Source organism: Lemur catta, chromosome 20 (assembly GCF_020740605.2).
Source record: "Lemur catta isolate mLemCat1 chromosome 20, mLemCat1.pri, whole genome shotgun sequence".
NCBI lineage: Eukaryota > Metazoa > Chordata > Mammalia > Primates > Lemuridae > Lemur > Lemur catta.
In genome coordinates this window covers 31356376-31380515 of record NC_059147.1, presented here as the reverse complement: position 1 = coordinate 31380515, position 24140 = coordinate 31356376, and the positions used below count along the sequence as shown (strand labels likewise).

Below are 24140 nucleotides of genomic sequence, written 5' to 3'. Positions count from 1 at the left end.
CAGCTGTTTAGAGCTGTCATTACCCCTAACCAAACGCTACGACATCTCGGTGGGGCTGTTCATTTTGGTTTGTGTGTGGCTTTGGGTTTGGGGCTATTCTTTGGCTTCACTGTGGCTGTGGGTCCCCAAAGCGCCTCGTTTCTTCCCTTGCTCGTCAGCTACCTCCCCCGCCAGGAACGCGAGCTCCCCGGGGCCCGGGGCCTTCGCGCTTGTTCCACCACGTAACCTCAGCTCTTTCCCCAGGAGGGACTCAGTAAGAGTTTGATGACTGCGCCAAGGATGGGGGTCACATGGCAGGGCTCCGCATGGCAGGGCTCCCCCCGGTTTGTAAAACGGGTCTGGGAGACTCAGAGCCCGGGGCTTTATGGCGTCAGGGAAACCCTCCTGCTGCCGACGCTGCCGTGTGTGTAAAGGAAGTGGTCTGCCAGAAGTGCCTTCTGGGGACGTCAATGACGCGTATTATTCACCTGAAAGGCCAAGCCTTGATATTGAATGTTAAGATCGGATCATGAAGCCACATAAATCATTTATGCTTCCGTCTGCTCGTATGAGACGTCATATATCGAGACTCCTGACAGCCGTGTGGGTCCAGACATGGAGCCCAGACATTTTCACTGCGCCCAGCGGCCCTTCTAGAATTGGCTCACCGGCCCCGATGCTAGTCAATCCCATATCGTCCCCTTTTGACCCTATTTTGTCATTCTCTGCCTTGTATTACACACACACGCACACACACACACACACACATCCTTGAGCGCTGAGTCCCGCTGAGAGGCGGGACTGTATCTCACCAGCACTTTCTGTTCCCAGCCCTGTGGCTCCGTTGTACCACAGGCCCCAATACACACTGACGCTCCCCCACCACATTATCCTCCAGGACAGAGAGCTGCCATGTTTAGGCCCCTCCAGGGCACCGCACATCATGGGACGCCTTCTACTACCTTGAGCAGCAATGTGTGTTTGGGACAGACACGTGAGCCGGAAATGATCTCAATCAATGTTACCAACGGTGGGGGTGAGGAAGAGTTTGGACTTTTTGAAATCATGTCATTTTTTACAAGCAGAATAAACTTCTGGACCACTGAAATACTCAAAACTAAATTTAGAAAAAGTCATCTTCCCCTCTGGGCCTGTCAGCTTCCTTTGCCCATGGCAGCCACCCCTACAGGAAGGGCCCTTGCAAATGCTCCAGCCCTAAGCTGTCCAGCGAGGCAGCCACGGCGCCCGTGCACGTGTTTAAATTAAAATTCAGTAACATTAAGAACGCAGTTCCTCACTCGCCCTGGCCACACTTGAAGTCCTCGGTAGCCACATGTGACTAGTGATGCCATACCGGACAGGGGAAACTGTAGGACATTTCCGGCAAGTTCTGTCATTCAGTGCTGCACGAAACAGAAAAGCCCATGTGGCACTGGTGGACATTTTTGGCTTTTCTTTTTCCGTTTCAAACATCTTTGGTAAGAACCGTGCAATACAAATGGAACAGTGGCCATGTCTGCCCGGAGCTCCCTCCCTCCACGTGCCTCGCTCTGTGGCCGGCTCGTTAAAGCCCTGGGTCTCATCCCTTTCTGATTTCACCCTTTGAGAATCCAAAGAAACCTCCGAACCCTCTCCCCAGATCAAATTCACACAGTTTGCCAGCTATTTCACAGGCTTCATGGGCCACTCTCCTCCCAAAGCCACTCTGCCATCCATGGCCCCGGGCTTGGTGCCCTGATCTGGACACTGATGATAGAGTTGAGGCCCAGAGAGGTTGTGTGACATGCCCAAAGACACAGAGCAATCTGTTGGCAAGGTAGGCAGCAGGCCTCATAACTTCCAGTAAGATGTGATATAGAAAGGATATGACGTTTGCCAAGCTCACCAGCCCCACTAGCTTCTCTAATGAACCAAAAAGTCCCAAGGAGGTGCCGACTTACCAGTTGCATTCCGGAGGCACCAGCTTAGTCAGCTCTTCCAGAGATTTCTCCGACCTGTACTCCTGGCAGGAAGCACATCAGATGCACGTTCAAAGGTGGGAACTCCGTGACGCTCTCGTCCCACCCAGGTCCCCCGGCCCAGGACCTCAGGCAACACTCACCTGGATGAAGGCGACGGTGACCACGATGAGCACGGCCTGGGGAGCAAACGAGAGCAGGGCGTGAGTGCCAGGGTCTCCACGAGAGACAACAAGGGGCCAGGGCCGGCAGGGGTGGGGCAGGGAACACGCCTTTCAAACTAGATATCCCTTCTTGCAAAATAAGCGCGCTGTGAAGAACTTTGGGAAGCAGACAAGCCAGAGAGCAGAGACTGAATTCCAGCACCCAGACGTCCACTGGATCTTCCCACATAGACGCTCAACGTGCATCACACGACACACGCGTGTTCTTTCATAAACTGCCACGCTCTCCCAGCACGTGGTAGACACCGTCCCTCATCAGCGTGGCCCCAACCCCCGCCTCTCACACAGAAGCAGCAAACCCCGCTGTGCGGAGCGAGTCTGCGTTTGTGTTTGGAACAGTGACTCGCACAGAGAGAAAGCAGCGGGACGAGAGCCAGCAAGGGGCGTCCCACGGAGGCCAGATGTCACGCGAGTCCCTCTCTGGGACACACCCGACGGGCAAGTGCACGGCCTCCCTGGCCGGCGGCCAAGGGGTGGAGGGAGACAGGAAGTGACTTAGTGGGCACAGCGTCTCCTTTTGAGATGATGAAGATGTTTCGGAGCTAGATGGAGGCAGTATTGTACAATATCATGAATGCATTAAACTCTACTGGTTGTGCATTTTATTAATAAAATGGTGAAATTTTTTATTATATGAATTTTACCTAAATTTAGAGAAACATTTTTTTGAGACAGGGTCTTGCTGTTCACCCAGGCTGGAGTGCTGTGGGTGATTGTAGCTTGCTGCAGCCTCGGACTCTTAGGCTCAAGCGATCCTCCTGGCTCAGCCTCCTAAGCAGCTGGGACTACAGTTGTGCACCACCACACCTGGCTAATTAAAAAAATTTTTTTTTTTTTTTTGTAGAGACAGTGTCTCGTTATATTTCCCAGGCTGGTCTCAAGCGATCCTCCTCCTTCAGCCTCCCCAAGTGCTGGGATTACAGGTATGAGCCACCAAGCCTGGCCAAAAAAATTTTTTTTAAGTGTTCAGTGATTATCTCTGGGCAACAGATTAAGGGCGATGACTCTCTGTAAGTGTGCACAGCCCAGCATCTGGCTGCTGCAGCCCAGGGGCCATGGGCAAGAAATTCACTGCAAAGCCGTTCCCAATAGCAACAAACTAGAAACAACCTAGTGCCCACCAAGACAGCACAGGGGTAAAGAAGGATGTGGATTTGTTTTCCTTTCTTTCTGCTGTATTTTCTATTTTTTTTTTTTTCTGCAGCAAACTGTTTTCCTCGCATAATGACAATATGCAGAGATTCTGCCAGCCCCTCGGCAGCCCTGCCGGGGAGCCGGGCGCGGCTCCCGCACACTCACCGCGGCGATGCTGACGGCATCCTCGTACTCCCCGGTGAGGACGCTCACCAGGGCAGAGCCCAGCAGCAGCAGGATCAGGGGGTTCTTAAACTGGAAGACGAAACACAGGCCGCATGTTCTTTAGTTTCACAAAGACCAGTCTGGGCTTCTCGCTGTGCAGAAGTGTGTGTGATGCAGGCCTTAGTTCAAGGCCAAGTGTCTAGGTCAACAGCGCAGAGATCGAGGGCTCAGGGAGACCACGGTCCTCCTCTGCCTACAAGTCCACCACTAATGACCCTCCCAAGGGTCACCTGACACTGTCCCCATCAAGACACCAGCCTCAGCCCTCCCTCTGAGTTCTTGGTCTTCTCCCACCAAATCTCCACAGCGCTGTGGGCCGGGCCCCTGGTGGGATGCCAGCCCTGGTCCAGCCTGGACGAAGGATGCTGTCATCACGCCAGCTTCCCAAATCCTGTGCATCTTAGCCACCCACACTTGGATGCCAACCTGTCCTGCAACAGCATCTGGGAACTCCGATGATGTCCCTCTTCAAACAGGTATTACAGAAAACTGAGAGGATTTTTACTTATAGTTTTATGTATCTGCCCCTCCATCTCACAGAGACACTTCATGGTAGCCCATGTTACAGAGTTGAAAGGAAACACAAACACACAGAAACAGGACCAGAGAGAGCAGACCAAAGACCAGGATCAGGAAGAGAGTTAAAATATCAACAAGCAAGTCATCGTTGTTTAAAACAGGGCTACACATTGGGCTCTAAGCTTCCCAGCAGCCAACGCAAAGGGGGAAATGTGATCAAACGTGTGATTCATGCTGCTCGTGAAAAGCAGCCCATCAATGTCATGCGGTAGGATGCATGAAGAGATTTCTCTCTCACATACACACACGTGCGCACAGCACCCGCCCCCCCTGCGTCCCAGGATTGCCATGTTTTGTGCCCTCTGAGTGGGGGGCAGGGCCTTTTGTCCAGCTTACCAGTGGCCCTGAGCGTACCACAGCAACTGTTTTGACTCTTTAATACCGAGCAGCCCAAAGACATTTGCTGTCTTAGCTAAAATTCTATCAATTGCTCATCTCTGTCGACTGCTAGAACGTAATCTTCCCAAGGACACAGACCACCCTGGGGTCCCCAGCCCTCCTGGGACCTAGAACCTGGCCCGGAGCCCTGTGGGGATTTGGTGGGGCAAGACAAAGATGCAAAGGCAGGGCCAAGGCTGCTGTCTTGATGGGGACAGTGTCAGGATGACCCCTGGGAGGTTATGAGTGGTGGACACGTAGGCAGAGGAGGACTGTGGGATGGGCGTGGTCTCACGCTCCATCACTGCATTGTGGACCTGGAGGGACGGCCTTGAACTCAGGGCTGCATCATACTCGCTCATGCGCAGGTCTGAGCACGTGGCATGGTGGGCAGGTGCTCAGGAATCCTGCGGGCTCTGCCCCTGTCCCCACCATTGTCTCACCCTGAAACCTCACGCAAAGCCCTGCCTTCTCCAGCCCCGCCTCCCTCCTGGCTCTTGAGAGCACCCAGCGTGGCCGGGAGAGCACAGTGGCAGCTCGGTGGGAAGTGGCAGCCAAGAGGTGCTCCAGGCCCATCGCGGAAGGCACTCGGTGGACCTGGGTGGGTGGAGGAGCTGTGGCCACTCGAGTTCCAGAAAACGGCCCCTGTGTCAGGGCTCTCGATCCAACAGCTGCTCCGTGGGGACGTTTTCCCATCTGTCCTTGCCAGGGCCAGGCGGGAGCGGGGGTCACCACACTTCCAGAGAGAACCGCACCTCAAAGCCAGCTTGCCCGCTGTGCCCTGGCACTAGGGTCTGAGACACTCGGGGCCTGTAGAACCACCCCCCAGAACCGGAGACCTGCACTGCCATTCCCAGGACAGGCCACAGGCAATAAGTTACAGACTTCTCCGTAATGGTGATGTCTCCAATATGCAAATAAACCATCCACTAATCTTGTGGCCTCCATAAGCTGTTCCATGGGCAGGAAGTCACAGATTAGAGAAGTTTAGAATGAAACAGTTTAAGGGACACCCCATCCAAAAGCAACGGGTGGGCTTGTTCAGACCCGGGTTCTAACAAGCCAAGTGTGCAGAGCCGTCCTGGGGCCTGCGGGGAAGCGGGTCACAGCCGGGGCTGAGCTGGTGCTAATGAAGCGCTAATGGTGTCGCATCCCAGGGTAGGAGAAAGGAAACAGAGATGCGCGCTGGCATGTGACTGCTACAATGACTCAGTGTCTAGAATTTGTTCCGTGCTGCGGAGAAAAAAGTGGGGTATTAAAAACGTGCCAAAATGGGTTGATAATGATTGAAGCGAGGTGAGGGGATTGTGGAAGTCATTATGTTATTCTCTCTCCTTATGAATATTTTTGAAATTTTCCCTAACAAAGGGTTGAAAAAAGGTGTTGGTTAGAGAGGAAGTCCCCATTTTGGTTCCGTGAGCCCCTGGTGACGGGTAGGCGGGGGCAGGGGGCTGAGAGAGTCCCCGGGCTGGACTTGGAGCCGCCCGGCAGAGCTCAGGACCGCGGCCAGACAGTCCCGGCCAGAGGCGGACACGCGGTTCCCTTGGGGGCCCCGGGGAGCTCGGAGCTCGGAGAAGGGGGAGGTGTGAGCTCTGCAGAGCCCGGGCCGGGGCCTGTGGGTTTCCTGTGGCCGCTGTCGCAAATTTCCACGAACCGGGGCCCTGAGACGGTGGGACTCTGCGCTCCCACAGCGCTGCGGGCCGCAAGCCGGGAGCAGAGCGTCCGCGGTGCGCTCCGGGGACACCCTTGCCCGCCACTCGGCTCCCGGCGGTTCCCGCGGTCCTTGGCTGGTAGGCACGTCCCTCCGAAGGCTGCGTCGCCGTCACCTGCACGGCTGTGTCTGCCTGCCTGGGCTGCTTCTAAGGACACCAGGCATGTAGGGCCCGCCCCAATCCCGTACGACCCCTTCTTAACTAATCTCATTTGCAAAGACCCTATTTTCAAATAAGGTCACATTGTGAGATTCCGGGTGGACGTGAATTTGGGGGGGGACACCATTCAGCCCAGTACAGGGAGGAAAAGGTGCTGCAAGGAGGACTGTGATTGGTCCCCGAATCGCCCAATCAGGAAGCTTCAAACACGGAGCCAATGGGCGCCCAGGAGCCAGAGGAGGAGGGGGACTGCCGGGGACAGGCTGGGGGCCCACGGTGTGCAAAGGGCCGGGGAGGGGGAACTGAGGCAACCTAAGTGCCCTCGGGTATCTGGAAAATTCTGGGCCTTTCTGAACTGGTCCTGGTAGGGTGGTGGGGGTGCCAACTTCTAGACTGGACTTGCAGCCCTATTTCAATTTTTTTCTTTCCCCTTCCTAATGGCTTCTGGGCATGTCACTTGTGTGCCAGCCATGCAGCACCACGCCGGCGCCGATGGCAGCAGCTAGCAGGGGCAGGGGGCCCTGGAGCCAGCTCCCTGCAGGTGGCTGTCAGCGCTGTGTCTCACTGCTATGTGACTTTGAGCTCAGGTTGCAGGTAAACTGTAGGATGCCCAGTTAAATTTGAATTTCAGATAAACAAAGAGCTTTAAGAAATTAGTATAAGTATATTCATTGCTATATTTGGTACATAAATATTTGGTATACTAAAATTGCCTCTTGTTTATGTATCTGAAATTCAAATTTAAAAGGGAATCTTGTATTTTTTTTTTTTTTTGCTAAACCTGGCAGCCCTACACACCCTGGGGAAATCTTTCAACCTCACCGTACTTCATCCTCCTCATCTGCAAAACAGGGATTAGCAGGAGGATTACACAGATGAGTGCTAACTAATTTACTCATTCACTTAGCCTGGTGCCTGGCCCGTGGTGAACCCTCTATGAATGTAATCACTACCATTTATGATCGTGGCCGGCAGGGTAGTTCGTTATCTACTCATGGTCGCTCTGCCTGCTAAGAGCAGCCTGAAAGGGGAGTGACCTGTCTGAGGACTTCCTCAATCAATATTTAAATGGTGAATGGCTGCCCCACCCTCGCGGGCTTCCGCTTGTTAATGCAAAGAATGACACCCTTGGTCCTACCTGATCGAGGTATTTCTTCCATATGGGTTCGGTGTTGTCAGCGACAAACTCGTTCCAGCCGTGCACCAGCCTGCGCTGCGTCACCGAGAACTCCGACAGCCCAGTGTGTAGGTCTACCTGCGGGGACACAGCCAAGCACAAGCTGACAGGCCCAACAAGGGCCAAGGAGCCCAAGTCACAGACTCCCACTCTGGCATCCAGCTGCTTCCAGGACGCGCTAGAAACATGGGCTTGCCCACAAGGGTGAGGGGACCCGTTCCAAGACCACATGCGGAGGGTGCAGAGACAGAAGGAAAATGCACAGTTTGATCACCACTCCTGTCGTCTAATTATAGCAGAAAAGATGACCCTGGACCCCATTTCAACAAATGGAACTGCAGTATGGAATTCCAGAAATGCCGAAACATGTATTTTCTTCTTAAAAAAAAAAAAAAAAAAGCCTTGGGACTGTAGAATGGTGCAGCTGCGGTGGAGAGTAGTAGGGCAGCTGCTCAAAACATTACAAATGGAAGTATCCCATGACCCAGCAATGCCACTTTGGGGTACAGCACTGAAAGAATTGAAAGCGAATTTTAAAGAGCTGTTTGCACACCCGTGTTCGTAACAGCCTTGCTCACAAGAGCCAGATGGTGGCGGCAACCCCAGTGTCAGTGAGGAATGAATAAATGAAATGTGGTATATACATACAATCAAATACTATTTAGCTTTAAAATGCAGAAATTCTGGTACAGGCCACAACACGGTGAGCCTTAAAGTTACACCTTGAGGTTGAAGTGAAATAAGCCAATCACTAAAAGACAAATTCTGTGCGATCCCACTTAATACGAGGAGTCTAATTCAGAGAGACAGAAAGTAGAATGACAGCTGTCAAAGGCTGGGGAGGGGGAACAGGGAGTTAGTATTTAATGGGACAGAGGTTCGGTTTTGCGAGAGGAAAAGAATTCCAGAAATGGGTAATGCTGCTGGCTGCATGACAATGTGAGTGTACTTCATACTATCAAAATGTACACCTAAAATGATCAAGATGGTAAATTTCATGTGGTTTATTTTACCACAATTAAATTTTTTCTTAAAAACACAAAGTCCTGTTCTAAGAAACAACAGTAGCTAAAACTATTATATTGTACATTCATTGTGCCAGACAGACACCATTCCAAGCTCTTTCCATAAACAACTTCCTTAAATATATAATTTGAGCCAATAATAATGGAAGGAAACTTTGTTGTTCTGGTCACAACAAAGGTGCCCTTGTTTTCAAAAGGTCAACAACAAGGGAGCTCTACTTGCTGGTGGAGGTGACAGGAGAAGCTGCGGTGACTCCTAGATCCTTTTGAATAGGGGGGGAAATCTAGCTCATTTTCTTGGTCAGGAAAATGTTCAGGCAGGGAAAAAATATTCCCTCCCCTTCTCCAAATAAAAATAAGTAGACCTTGAATTTAAATAGACTTCTGGATTATTCTCAAGAAAAGACGGGCATGAATCATCGACTTCTAACTTCCTTAAAATCGGAGGATGTGCCCTTGTGCTGGTGGACTTGTGTTTGCTCTGCCAAAGTGTGGCGTGTTATGAGTGTGTACACACACGCCCGTGCGGCAGTATGTTTGCTCAGTAAAGAAAATTAAAGGATTCAACAGCAGGCTGCGCTACGTCTAATCCAGGGCTGGGCCACTTCCTAACTGTGTGGGTCACACCTTCCCTGTGCCTCCGTGTGTTCGCCAGCACACAGGAGCGTTAAGAGAAGCGACACGCATGAAGTGTCCAGAAGGATGCCTGTCTTCCCGCACTTCCCGCAAGGGCTTAATGGAGGTGAGCTCTGCTGACAACAGTGCTGATGTTCTCCCTGGGAGATCGGAACCATTCAACATATTTTCCAACATTGATGATACAAGTGTGTAATAAGACAGCGTTTCAAAGCTGTCTTCAGGGCTTTCTGTGGCTTTCTTTTAAATCTAAAACTCTTGTAAAGTTGGCATCAGACACAAATTCGGTTCTTACACAAAGTGCTTCGGCCAAATCCTCCTTGTGGCATTTGCACGCTTCCTTGGGTGGCAGAGCTGCCACCTTCTTCTCCTTTTCGATGGCTTTGAGCTCATGTTGTTCATCGATCTGGGGAAAGAACAGGACTGTTGTTAAGCAAATTGAAGTTTTTTTTTACCGATGCATCTTTTTAAAGCATAACACACATATAGAGAGTGTGCACAAGTGTGGAACTCACACAACAGCCTGTTCAACCAGCCTCCAAATCAAGAAACAGACATCACTGGTCCCCAGACACTCCCTGTGCCACCCGCCAACCTGAAGGGTAACTGCTGCCATGATTCCTAACACCAGAGATTGGGTTTGCCGGGTTTGAACTTTACAGAAATGGTGACGTGCAATATACACTCCTCAGTGTCTGATTCCTTTCACTAGATGTTGGTAGTAAGGTTCATGCAAGACGTTGCACGGAGAAGTGGTTCAGTAACTCCCCTTGCTCAGTGTTCCACCATATGTGTACGTCACGATCGATGGATCCATTCTACTGTTGATGGACATTTGGGCTATTTCCTGTCATTGGCTAATACTGATGCATTCACTTTTAAGCAAACTTATTTAACAGAATTGGAACTTGCAAGATGACAGCGTAGGGCAACAGTACACGTATCGAGAACCCTGCACCTTGAACTTCTGGGATGCTCAGTCAAGTACACACCATGTTTTAGAGAGCGCCCCCTGCTGAAGACAGGCTGTATCGCAGCCTGGTTCTATGAGACATTTTAAATAATCCAACAAAAGGGGTGGGGGACACAGCCGAGTGCTGGGAGTCTGGGGGTGCTGTGCTGAGACCTGCTTCTTCCTGGGAAGAGGCCACATGGAGCACGTGGAGGCTCTGGGAGGCTATGCTTACACAGAGGACACCTCAGAGTCAGGAAAACACTAGAAGCTTTTGCAAAGTTATTCCTAGTACTCTGATACCCAGGACATGATAATCATCTTTTCCTTTCCCAGCAGGTTATTGGGAACTGGGAAGGAGGAAGGGGGAGAGGTCTTGACCAACTTCTTCCTTTAGCTGGAACAGAGATTGCAAATTCCTCTTTCCCTCTTGCCACGCCCCCCCAGCCCCCAGGTGATCTCCCCAAAGCCTGTTTGTTAGCGGAGCTCTGCCGCCACCTCTGCTCCCGGGCTGCTGCTCGCTGTGCCGATGCCCAGGCGGCACGGCAGGGATTACAGACCAGTCAACAGGCTCATGCGCCCATGTCGAACTTCCCTTAAGTCAAGGTTACGTACACAGTCAGACAGATTTTCCTTTCCACCCTCAGGATCTGGTTCTGTTGTACCAAATCCGTGCTCCCTCCTCTCCCAAACCGCAGGTGGAGCCAGTCCCGGGGGTTCAGCACCTGCTCCCCCGGCGGGTCTCAGTCTTGCCGTGACTACACCCGAGTCACTTTCCATAGAGCACCTCAGGTGACCCTGAAGCGTGTAAACCCAGTCGTCACACCCCTCATCACGCTTGAAAACACTGGGACAGAATCCAGTTGCTCTCAGGATAAAACCCGATCACCTCCAAGGGGACCACAGCAGACCCCACCCCGCAGTTGTCCCCCCTGACCACCTCTGTCCTCCTCACCGGAATTCTGGTTTAGTTTGGGGCAGCGGCTTACTTAGCTAAAAATATATTTATTTCCTGGGCTCATGAGACACAACAATGCCACTGGAGAAGTCCTGAGTCCCCCAGGAATGTGCCAGTCCGTTCCCCGCCCCCGACTCCATCTGTCAGCACAGACATGACGCGGGTTCCACGGGCAGAAGCCCACGTCCTCAGTTACTTGGATGCTGGTTGAGAGGCCCAGGTGGCTCCATGGGAGGAACAGCTGCAGGCACATGCCTCAGTTTACCCCCATTGTCAGTACTGCTCAGGAGCCAATCCAGCTCTGCTTGCTGGTGGGGCGTCTCAGCAAGTGACAATCTCAGACTGCAGGGGACCCACCTGTACAAAGGGAGGACCCTGCCAGCCTTGCCATGCTTTTGTAGAGCTAAGTGAGCTCATGCACGGTGAGGGCCTGCTGTCATGCCAGACCTACTGCGAGTGCCCAGGAGGGGCCACCTTGAGCCACATCTCTGGCACTTGGTCGGAAGCACAGGCACTGATGGCACGGGGTGATGGCACCCCTTGGGTGGCTCAGCCATGTTAAGAAACTCAAGAGCAAGAAGACACACAGTGCAGCTAAAGGAACACAGAGGCTAGAATCCCGTATCCTGATCTCAAACCCTGTCCCCTCACTGACCAGCCCTGTGACTGGGGACAGAACCTGTGTGTCACTGGGGAGATTTGAAGATTTTTTTAAAAGGCCAACCCTGGCTACACACAGTGGCTCACGCCTGTGATTCCAGCACTTCGGGAGGCCAAGAGGGGAGGATCACTTGAGGCCAGGAGTTCTAGACCAGCTTGGGCAACTTAGTGAGATCCCATCTCTACAACAAATAAAATTAGCCATAGGACTAGCCACTCAGGAGGGCCAAGGCAGGAGGATCGCCGGAGCCCAGGAGTTTGAGGTTGCTGTGAGCTATGATGATGTCTCTGTACTCCAGCCTGGGCGACGGAGCAAGACTCTGTGCCATTTGCCCCGCCCCAAAAAGGTTAATATGGTTAAGAGGCAGGGGCAGGCACTGGGCATAGGAGGCACTGGAGGGGGAGGGCTTGGCTGGGGAGACCCTCCCCCACCATGCTCAGCGACTGCAGGGCAGAGTCTGGAGCCCAAAGCGGGAGGACTGGCCTCCAACCTCCCTCTGTGAGCAAAAGCACTTACTCTCCTAGGCCCGTAACCCAGGGAACAGAAAGCAGGGCCTCGACTGACACAGGTTCACGACTGTTCACAGCAGCACAAAACTCACAAGAGCCAAAAAGCAGAAGCTGCCCAAATGCCCATCGGTGGATGACGGGTGAACAGCATGAGCTCTACCCACGCTGCGGAGTAGCATTCAGCCTTGAAAAAGAACGAAGTGCTGACGTAGATAAATCGTGTTCTCCCCCAAAAGCTTGAAGCCTGAGCCCAGGTACCTCAGAGTGTGACCTTATTTAGAAATAGGCTCTTTACAGAAGGAATCAGGCCGCCACGAGCCCCATCCCACAGGAGTGGTGTCCTTATAAAAAGGAGAAATTTGTCACCGAGACAGACGCGCACACAGGGAAGAGGACGTGGGGAAAGGTAGGGAGGCCACACGATGACCGAGGCAGAGACCGCAGGGATGCGGCCACACGCCGAGGAACACGAGGACGGCTGCAAGGCCTCGAGCTAGGAGTCAGGCACGGAACACGCCGGCCCTGCGCCTCCTCGATTTTGGACTTGGAGCTTCCAGAACTGCAGAGACGATAAATGTCTGTTGCTTTAAGCCACTGTTTGGTGGTACTTTGTTACGGTAAGTAACACAGAACTGGCAACAGTTTCTTTGCGTGTGAGTTTCCGGGCTCCTCGCAGCAGTGTCCAGGGCTGCAGCAAAGCCCCACAAGCTGGGGGCCTAAAACAACAGACATTTATCTGCTCACAGGTCTGGAAGCCAGAACTCGGAAATGCGGGCACGGGCAGGGCTCTGCTCCCTCAGGAGCTAGCAGGAAGGACCTGTCCTCGCCTCTCCTGCTTTCCGGTGGATGGCGACAGTCCTTGGCTCTCCCGGCTCGTGGATGCATCACACCGGTCTCAGCCTCCGTCAGCACTTGGCCATGCTCCCTGAGTGTCTTCTGTCTGCTCTTTCCATCAAGACCCCGTCACGGATGAGGGTCCGATCCAATCCAGCCTGACCTCATTTTACCTTGACTGCATCTATAAAGACCCCATTTCCAGATAGGGCTGCATGTGCAGGTAGCAGCGGTTAGGGCTTCGACATATGTTTTGGGGGGGACACACCTTGGCCCATGACAGGTGTCTGTGCACCTACAGAGGAGAGGAGAGATGAGGGTAGTTGGCCCAGGGCTGGGAGACTGAAGGCTCAGAGAGCCACAGCTTGTTTTTATCTTGTAGACATTTGTCCACCTCCCATCGCAGTTTGTCCCTTTTGTCCATAGAGTGGCATGTCCTGCTTACAGTCACGTGCCCTCTCCAGCATCCCTAATTCTCTCTTCTGGGCAAACCTTATGTGGGCGGAACTGCAACTCCCGTTCTCCTTTGTGCTTCTCCCTCTCTTAATTTTTTTATATCGAGGCAAAATTCACACAACATAAAATTAACTATTTTAAAGTACACAATTCAGTGCACCTAGTCCCTTCACCACCTCTAGCTCATTCCAAGACACTTTTCCACCCGAAAAAGAAATCCCAAACCCAGGAAGCAGTCACCCCCTATGCCACCTCCCGAACCCCTGGTGACGACTCATCTGCATTCTGTCTCTACAGAGATAAGATCCTGCACCTCTCGTACAGACGGAATCGCACACTATGTGGCCCTCTGTGTCTGTGCCTCCTCTGTGACCCCAAATCACAGCTTGCTTGCAGCAATCGGCCCCTGCTGGTGTGTCCGGCTGGCGATGCTGAGCAGGGTAGTCCTTGGCCCCAAGGAAATAGTCCGGAAGGACTCAGAGCGGTTTCACCAAGCAAACACGGCTCAGGGCTGCTATTTAACATCCTGGAGGCTTTCGAGGAAACCACGCAGGGCAAACGCGGCCCTTGCTGACGGCCAAGCGAGCTGCGAGCCCACTGCAGACGGAGCCAGCGAGCACGTGGCACCTCGAGCAGACAGCCTCCCCCCGCCCCGCCCAGCCCCGGCCAGCCCGGGGACTCAGTCATTTCAAACGCTTATTGACTTAGACCCCAACAATCTCTTCCCTGTTCCAGGGCTTACGCAGACATGTATTTCTCCAACATATTTGTCCAACACCTATCCTGTGCCTCACCTTCCTCCTCTAGAAAGGGGAGGTTTGAACGGGGACACTGTGCAATAAGGAAACACGCGGTGACAATGGAAGCTGGTGTCTCACTGCGGGGGAAGGGAGTTACGAAGACACAAAGCACTGGATGAGCCCAGGGTACTTACTGGGTTGGAATCTGCGGAGACGTATAGACAGACACAAACCGAATATAGACCCACAGTGTGCGCACACCCACAGCCCCCTCTGGGAGGGCCCGGGGGGCCACGGCGCCCCAGGAACAACGAACTCCCAGGGCCAGACCCTGATTCGGACATACGATCCTTCCAGGGAAGACGCCCAGGGGCCCGGGAGAAACGGCTGATTCCAGGTGTGGAAAGTACACATGAGGCTGACGTTTCTTGCTATGCCAGGAAACAGGGACGTGCTGGAGGAAGATGTAAAAACGTCAAGAGGACACGGAAGCCACCTTGAAGAGGTCCCATTGGCCAAATCTAAGACAGTCTGAGCATCAAAATAAATATTGACAATCTTAACACATAAAGCAAATAGGAATCCACGACTGCTGATGTGAGTAAGTAAATGGCCAAGTCCACGGGGAAGAGGAAGCCCGTCCTGAGGGCAGAACTGAGGAGGGAAGGGGGAATCGGAAAATCGCCGTGCGGCAGACACCGTGCTCTGGCTCCCCTGCGGGCCCCTGCCTGCCCTCCCTTGAGGTGGCCTTTGTGGCCTGACCATATGGTCCAGGGAGAGTGGCAGCTTTTCCTTCCGCCTTGGGAGAAAGCCACAGCCGTCACTGCTAGCGTCAGCCTCTGCCCTGTGACTGCAATGGCTTTGGGGTGAATAGGTCAGCCTCCGCCAGGAGGAACCTGGGTTCTGCTGCGGCCCAGGACCGACCCTGAGAGGCTGCAGAAGGGAAGGGGGCTGCGGGGGATGCGGGTCAGATCAATACGGCCCTTCCTAAGGGGGCAGGGCAGGTCTTTGCAAGGAAGGCATCTGGAACAGCAGTCACGCTGGCCAGGAGAGCCGAGCACACAGAACTCGGGCTTGGCATTCGGGCAGCCCCGGGTCCCCATTCCGGGCAGAGCGTGCAGCCCTGGGCAAGTTACTTCGCTTTCCAAGCCTCAGATTTCTGCAGGGATTTTTGTAAGGATTCAAAATAATGTGGTATATCCACAGATGTTCATTATAACATTGTTCTGAAAATTGGAAAAGGAAACCAACTAAATGTCCCTCAGCAGGGTTAGGTACAAACGCCTACGCTGCCCTTAAAGAACGGGCTTCATCTATATACACGCCAGGGACGCGGGGACAGGTGCAGAAGAGTGTGTGCAGCATGACTCCGTGTAGGAAAAAAGACACTTATGTAGCTGTATAATAGTAATTACTCACAATTAATAATTACATAATGAAAATTACTGTGACCAGCTGCTACCCTAAATGCTTCATGCATATTGAATCACTGAATCATTCCAGCTCACAACAGGCCTCTGATGTGCGTACAGTTACTACCCCATTATACAGAAGAGAAAACAGAGGCAGGAAAACATGAAGGAATTTGCCCGCAGTCTTACAGCTGGCAGGTGGCAGACCCAGAATGTGCCTCCGGCCACGATCCCACGGCCTCTCTAGAACAGCCCAGAAAACAGTAATCTGGTTACTGCAAACCGATGAGAAGCAAACGCTACCTCCCCTCCTGCTCTTGCCCACAGTCCCCAGCCAAGGATCAAAAGTGGGGAGGCGGGTGAAGCAGGAATTTTAAACTGCGCAAATTTTTATCTGTGGCTTGTGAAAAAATTAAGTTTACAAAGGAAAAGGAGGAAGGAAAAAGGGAAAGAAGAAAACACATGCAGTTCCTGGTTCACCAAAGATAAATAGCAACTGATATTGACAGAATCCAGTAGTTAAGGCAAAACTGTCACTCAAATTTCCATATGCTGCCGCCTGGGGGAGGGGGCGCAGAGGGAGCTGCCATTTATGGAATTCCCTGGGAAACTGGCAGCTCCCGGCTCAAAGAGGAGGGAAGTGGGCTCATCTTCCCTGAAATCTCCTGTAGGCCAGGCTGCCGGCTCCAGGGCACATGTGAACGGGGCTGATGTAAAAAATAAAAATAATAAATACAGGAGCATGGGTGGCCCAAGTGCAAGTCTCAGTTCTCCAAGTTCCTGTCATCTCCTCCAGGAAGTCTTCCCAGACTACACCTGGATTGCAACAGTAGCATTGTCACCATTCCCCTGTGCCCGGGCTGTGCCTAAGTCCTTTCTCATGTGCTCTGCTTTCCTTCACGGGCCTGTCTCAATCTGTAATTACTCACTAGTGTAATGACTTGACAAGTGTCTGTCTTCCGCACCACAACTTGAGCTCCACTTGATCAGATCAGTGTTTTGCTCGTGCTTTTGTCTCCAGCCAACCGGAGATGACATCAGGCAGATGGAGAACCGCGCCGCTCAGAGCAGCGGTTCTCAAACCCAAGCGAGCAGCGGAACCACCTAGAAGGCCTGTGGGAACTCGGATTGCCAGGCTCCACCAGGTTTCTGACTCCGCAGGTCTGGGGCGGAACCTGCGATTCTGCATCTCTAGCAAGCTCCCAGCGATGCCAACCTTGCTGGTCTCTGGACCACACTTGGATGACAGCTGATCTAAAGACAGAATCGGCAAAATACGTGAGCGCCCCACACCCCACTTCCACCCAGGTGTGTGAATGTGTAGAGACACGGCAGCTTGCCTAGGTGCGCACAGCCAGGGAGGAACTGCCTCCGCCTGAGCCCCCGGTCAGGAGTGGGCTCCGGGGATGACACTTCTCCCTACACCTGCAAGGGCCCCCAAATTCAGTCAGGCCGGGGCACAAAGACAGGGAGGACCCTGAGACATACATGGGGGTAAAGTCCCCAGACCCGACTGACACGGAGCGTGGCTGGAAGCAGAGCGATGGTGCTCAGTGCCCGCCTCTGTCCTGCTCAGGTCCGGTTTCTCCTCCCTGGGGTCTCCTGTCTGTACTCGAGTTTCAAGTTGGGCCAGACACGCGCTGTGCTGGGTTCCCTCCAACAGGCTGCAGGACGTTGCCGGGAAGGTGGCCCAGCTAGGAGAGCAGTCCCTTCAGCTCCTGCCCAGGGACCCGGGGGCAGACCACGGGGTTAACAGCAACTTTGGAGGGTCTGCAACCTCAGCTGGAAGTTATATGTTTTTTCTCATTGTGGCCCTCAACTCCCCAAGAAAAAATCACCCCTCAAGATATTTTCTACAAGGAACATAATGTCTAGCTGAATCGTGCCCCACACCCAGATTCATGTGTATTGAAGTCCTAACTGCCAGGACTTCAGAATGTGACTGTATTTGGAGATAAGTCCTTTAAAGAGCCAATTAAGGTTTAATGATGTCATTAGGGTGTGACTTAATCCAACACGACTGTGTCCTAATGAGAAGGGATTAGGCCCCACAAGGCACGGGCTGGCTCACGTCTATAATCCCAGCACTTTGGGAGGCTGAGGTGGGAGGATCAGTTGAGGCCAGGAGTTTGAGACCAGCCTGGGCAACATAGTGAGACCCCATCTCTATAAAAATAAAAACATCAGCCAGGCATGGTGGCGCATGCCTATAGTCCCAGATACTTGGAAGGCAGAGGTGGGAGGATTCCTGGAGCCCAGGAGTTGAGGTTACAATGAGCTGTGATCTCTAGCCTAGGTGACAGAGTGAGACTCTGTCTCTTAAAAACAAAAAAGGAAGAAGAGGTGATTAGGACAGACAGGGAGAAGACCACGTGAGGACACGGGGAGGAGACAGCCAAGGCCAGGGAGAGCGGCTGCAGCAGAGAGCGCCCTGCCGGCACCCTGACCGTAGACTTCCGGCCCCAGAACTGAGGCAGTTCCCGGGCTGTGAGGCAATGGCACCCCGGTGCCCCGGGCACCGTCGCCTTTGGGATTTGCAGCCGCTGCCAACACCGGTGCCTCCCGCCCCCCACGTTCCAGGCAGGGGGAAGACGGTGGTCTGCACTGAAAGCCGCCACCTGCTCCTGCCATGGGAGTCTCAGCCGAGATGCCTTGGAGACCGAGTGCCAGCAAGCCCAGGACAATTCAGAAGAACCGCTGCCACTCCACAGGGTCAACATCAGTTTCATTTTTCCTCTCCAGCGGGAACCCTGGGCAGGGCCAGCTTCACGGGCAGGAGACCAGCACAGCCGTGCAGTGTGAGTGCCCTGTGCCAGGGCCACTGTCTTGAACCGTGTAAGAATTTTATTTTTGAATTTGTGCGTGGAAATTCAGTCCAATGGGCTGACGTGTGCCGGGGTTTGGCCGCGCGGCTCACACGTGGCCCCAGCTCCCACCCCCTCCCGCCACCTTCTGCCTGGGTGGTGCGGCCTGGGAGGGTCTACGCGCACTTGGAGGTCAGGCCCACGAGCGAGGGACAGCGGCGCTATACAGCAAATAAAACCACCACGACAGGTTGGGGGAGAGAGCGTGGACAACAGAAAAAAGTGTTTTCCTGCTTTTCTGCACAAGACGCCCACATTTCCTTTTTGCACGGGGCCCCACGGATTATGCAGCCAGCCCTGCCTCACCTCACCTGCCTTCACCTGCCTTCCTCGGACCGAGCCCTTTTCCATCCTGCCCTTGGCCACTCCCACACTCCCTGTGGAAGTCCCCAGTGTGCCCACCCACACTGTGTCAGGAAGCCACAAGGGGCTGGGGACCCCCCAAATGGCTGCATGCCGATCCTCTGTCTCCCACTGATGCCCCCATGCGGTGGGTGGGCACGGGCTCCTGCACCCCCACTGGGGACCTGGGGTCTAGCCTGATGGTGCCGACAGCGCCACCCACCGCCGCCCAGCCACACGCACAGCCAACAAAGGTGGCCCAGACTGCTGCTTTTTTCAAGCTTCCTCTTTATTTTTCACATAACTCTTTCTTCTGGTGACAGAATTAACCCATGCTTTTTGCTGGACATTTGGAAAACGCAGAAGACCACAAAGGTTTGTCTTTCCAGATTATGCTCTGGGCACTGTAAAAGTTTGTTTTTTCAAAAGAGATGGCATCCCCTTGTTCCCACGCACATGACGCATCACATAAAGCAAATACGGCAAAAGAATTGAATCCGGGTGGAGCGTACAGCCTTCTAGCCCTTCGACTTTTCTGTATGTTTGACACTTTTTGTAACAAAAATGTTAGATTAAAATCACAGCCATCCTCTGTGTCATTCTACATTCTACGGTGTCACCTCCAGCATCTGCCTAGGACTCCGTCACAAAGCTAGTTCCTACTATGTTTAAACAAACCTCTCTCCAGGGACATTTAAGGTGCTCATTTTAAAAATATATTTTGAACATCTCACTGCCTGTTTTAAAAGATCTGTTTTCATCATATCTGACACTAGACGAGTCCTTTTCGCTGGGTACCTGCACCAACCCTCAAACCGCCATCCAAATACTGTCCCCTCCACTTCTGCCTTAGACAGGGTTAATCGAAATACTTTATGCAATTTTTGAAGTCCCCGATAAGCTTTCCGCTAAGTCCCTTTCTCTCCTTTTTGATAGACTGTTAGGTGGCGCGGGAAGAGAACTCAAACTCTTAGGTCCTCTATAGCTTTTCTTTGTCCACTGGAGAGAAACAGCAGCCAAATGTCACCCCCTGAAGAAGTAGGAGCCACCTGTGTTCCTCGGGCAGCCTCTGATGGAGGAGGAACCCCCGAGCCACACAGTGCGGGGTGGCGGGGGGCTCCTGCGCCCCCCGCCAGCTCCCAGTGCCCACCCCTAACATGGGAACCACCAAGCAGCAACCGTGGAACACACCGGAACACACTGCAGTCTCCTCTAGAATTCGATGCCATCTTCATACACAGAGCCCTCAAGCTTTCTGGGAACTTGCTAACTTTGTGTTTCAGTGATTAGCCTCAGTGACAGACCCCTGGGTGGCTGGCTTACAACTGAGGACCGTGATGTGACACCAGGATGCCCACTCACAGCTGCGATAACAATCGCATCACACGCTGTGGGGATGACATCTTCGCAGTGACTCGGGGAGAAAGGTGAGCAGGGCTTGGCGCCGTCACATGCCACAGTCAGCTCTAAAGCACCCCAGCGTGGAGAAGCGTGGTCACGTCGCAGGCGGGTGCCCCACACGGACCCAGTCTCCACACACAGCAACCGCCACCGTCAGCCAGCACTGAGCGTGGTCATAAACACAAATGCATGCAAAGTGAAGAAATCCTCTTTTGACAGTGCCCAGCGCTGGCTTCTGAACCTTATCTTCAAGCGAACGAGCCAGTTCTACGGTTATCAAACGTCGGCCGGCGGCCTGCTGGCAACTGTACCGAAGCCTGAAGCTGGTCATCCCAAACCAGCAAACAAAGCCGTGGCACGTTTCAATGTCATTTCGTACTACAGACATTTTCAGCACAGCACTGTCAGGATGACGATTCAAAGAGTCGCGATAAAAACAGAACTCAAGGCAAATGAGAAAGAGCACTAACAAAAATACGTAACTACTAAGCAGATGACCCGTCAGCTGTGGTTCGAGGACTTTTTATGTGGATCACCTCATTGAAGGGAATATTTCTTTGTACCATCCCGGTAGCCAGCGTCTAAGACAGTCACCAGTCACCGACTCCCCCAGTGTCCAAGCCCTTATGTAACCCCTCCCCTCCCTTTGCGTAGAGATCGGACCTAGACTCGCTTCGAATGAATGGAAAATGGCCAAAGTCATGAAGTCCCATCTCTGAGACTAGGCTATTAAAAGACTGGAAACTGTGGTTTCCACTTTCATGGAGGTTTTTATGGGTTTTTTCTCAGACTATTCAGCCTTCCAGCTGTGGAGAGACCCACCTTGTGAGGATCTGCAAACCAACCCCAAGAATGAGCATGGAAGCGGACCCTCCCCGCTTCCCACCCTGTGAACCTTCAGATGAGACCACAGCCCCGGCCAACAGCCCCCCCTGCAACTCCATGGGACACCTTGAGCCAGGAACACTCAGCTAAGCTGCACCCAGATTTCTGACTTACAGAAACTGGGCAATAACAATTATTTGTCATTTTAAGCCACATTTGGAAGTAATTTGTTAAACAGCAATGAATAGCTAATTTAACCCTCCCAACATCGCTGACTGACTTTTCGTAGAACTTCACCAGTCATAGCAAAATAAGGTTGTTATGTTTGTGCTTTGTAATTCTGCTATAAATTTGATTTTGCAGTTAGTTATAAGCATACAGCTATGTTGACTGCAAATTTTATGCTTTTATACTTATGGAAGTCACTAGTATAAGTCATTTAAGACAACACCGGGTAGTTGCAACACATTTGTTTAAGATGCTCATATATTGCTAAATTCTGAGAAGTATTAATGATTTGTGTACACGGGCAAGCCTCAGAATTCCCTCTCGTACACTCTCTTCCTGTAACTGAGTATGATCTCTTAAAAATACAAATCTGATTGTGTCTGTTTTGTTTCCCATATTTCTAATAGTTGGCACATCTGTGAATAAATGAATGACTGTCGTGTCCTGACTTAAAACCTTTCAATAATCCCCTGTTGCTCTAGGGATAAAGCCCACATCCTCTCTGACAAGGCTCCGTGTGGTCACCTCTGCAGCCTCACCTCCTGCCACCAACCCCTGCACCTCACTCCCTTGTGTCTAGAACTCTCTGTCAACCCCCCCTCTTCATCCAGCACATGCCTAACCTTTGGCCCTAGTGATCTTAAACATCACGTCTTTCTCCCAGATTGTACACACCTGTCATTCGGTACCCATCTCTGCTCACCCGGTGGGGACACCCGAGGGCAGGGAGCATGTGCATCTTTTCAGCACCCCAGCCCTGGTGCGCAGACCCCGCCTGGCACGCGGTGGCTGCTCTCAGCATGAGTTGAATGGCTGCACGTGTCTGTCGGGACCCTGTCCTCACTCCGGAGAGCCCAGCAGGAACGAATCCACTCGCCGCCCAGAGAGGCAGTGCTGGCCGGAGCTGTGCTTGCCCCGGTTAAGAGACAGGAGCCCTGGGGGGCAGAGACACTTCCCCAAGGGTGGCACTGAGTCATCTAGGAAACAGGAATTCCTCATCTCATGTTCTTCTTACCTTAATGCTCAGGTCAGCAGAGGGAAGCTTTTTCCAGTGACTAAATCAAAGGGGTCTCTCAGACATTTTTCATTCCACTGGAAATGCAGCAAGAACGTGCCCTCTTCAGAGCAATGTGTGTAATCCAGCCTCCTGTGCTTCTAACTCGGGGTCCTCTCCCTCCCCCCTCCTCTGTCTGGTCACTCTGCACGTTTATCCTCCGCTGCACCTGACGCCGCTGGGTCTCAAATGAAGCTTCTCCTGGTTTTATGTTTGCTGGCCTTCCCCGGGAACTCTGTTTGACACATACTTGCATCCTCAGCGCCCGGCAAAACTGGCCATGGGGAAATACGCATTGAGTGAGTGAAAGTGGCCCCACCTGTGGGCTTCCACGTGCTTCTGTATCACAGGATTGCAATAAAACCCACCTGGGAGGGAAGAGGTCTCAGTAATAATTACTATTATACCTGGGGTAACGGGGCAAAGTGGCTGGGGGCGCTTAGAGGCCACCACAGGTGTCCAGGACACGGCAGACAATGAAAGACAGTTCCAACTACTGTAGATGTGATCAGCTTAACAAACACTGCTCCCTTTCCAAGCCCTCTTGCGAGAAAAGGAGTTCCCATCAGAGCGCGCGAGCATGAAGGCGGAGGAGTGTGCGGGTAGTGAGCCGACCCAGCAGGAAACAGGCTCCTCGCCCAGCCTCGCCCCCTCCCTCCTCAGCTTCCCACTTATCTTTATTGTCATTTCCTGGGTTTGCACAAGGCCACCGTGGAGACAGCACACCTTGTTTCTCAGCTGGCCTTCTGGCTGCTGGCATCGCCAGCCTCCCGGACACTGCGGGTTGTCACACGCCCCACATCATGCATTGTCAGGGTGCTGCCTGGAACAGCCCGGTCTGCAACCAGGTGGGAGAGAGCAAGCCTACAGACAGCCGGAAGGCCTGGGGACCTTTGAGGGCCCTTCCGAGAAGCTCTGCAGAAATGAAGTCCACCTGGCTCAGAGATCAAACTCTCCCCAGCATCTCCACTCGGGTTACAGCACCCCTGCACCCCTGGACACCTGCAGACCTGGACATCCTATAAAACCTGACTGGAACCAACTATACATCAGGAGTGTTTGAAAAATACCCAGCCTATTGCAAAAAAAATCAAAAGATGGAAAGAAAACAATAGGCACAGAATGTAGGCAAGGCAGCCTGTGTTGGCAAACTAACTTCAAACTCCTTTAACAGAACGTAGCGCACAGCATGTGAGTAGAGAACGGATCTCAGCGATTCAACTCTGGATCCTGTCAATGTTAACACACGTTGCTTCAGAAAAATAGAGATTATTCAAAAACTACTAGATACATGGTCCTGCGGTCTACCACTCTAATGTCAGAATTCTCATGTCAACACTGGTGCATAAAATACTATTTTTTAAATGCTTAAATATTAAAGAATTGCACGACCAAAATGTCTTGACCATTGGCTTTCTTTGGGAGAAAAATTTTAAATTTCAAGTATTTTTGAGCTGATTTTTTTCCATGAGATTTCCCTTCACTGGTCAAAAGGCCATGGCAAGGTCATACTTCTCACGAGTAAGCCCAGGGGACTATTTCAGACGTTTTATTTTTGAATGACTGATTAAGCTTAAGAGAACAAAACTGCATTGACCCTCTGGCACACGGAGATGCTTGTGCAGAAATTCAGCGCTGCCTGACCTTCCACTGTGCACGGGGCTCTGTTTACAAAGCCACAGAGAAAGCTGCTGGGTCGCCGTCAGCCCTGGCTTCGT

General features: G+C 52.5%; 1 protein-coding gene across 1 annotated transcript in view; it reads right to left on the bottom strand.

Annotated features, from left to right (window-relative positions):
* The window catches only part of ATP2C2 (ATPase secretory pathway Ca2+ transporting 2), a 53311-nt gene that overhangs the window by 28417 nt on the left and 754 nt on the right, over positions 1-24140 (bottom strand). The window contains exons 2-6 of the mRNA XM_045533704.1: positions 9482-9592; positions 7487-7603; positions 3461-3550; positions 2081-2116; positions 1920-1981 (exon numbers count right to left, since the gene is read on the bottom strand). Coding sequence (XP_045389660.1) covers positions 1920-1981; positions 2081-2116; positions 3461-3550; positions 7487-7603; positions 9482-9592 — 416 coding nt within the window. The remainder of the gene's footprint in view (positions 1-1919; positions 1982-2080; positions 2117-3460; positions 3551-7486; positions 7604-9481; positions 9593-24140) is intronic.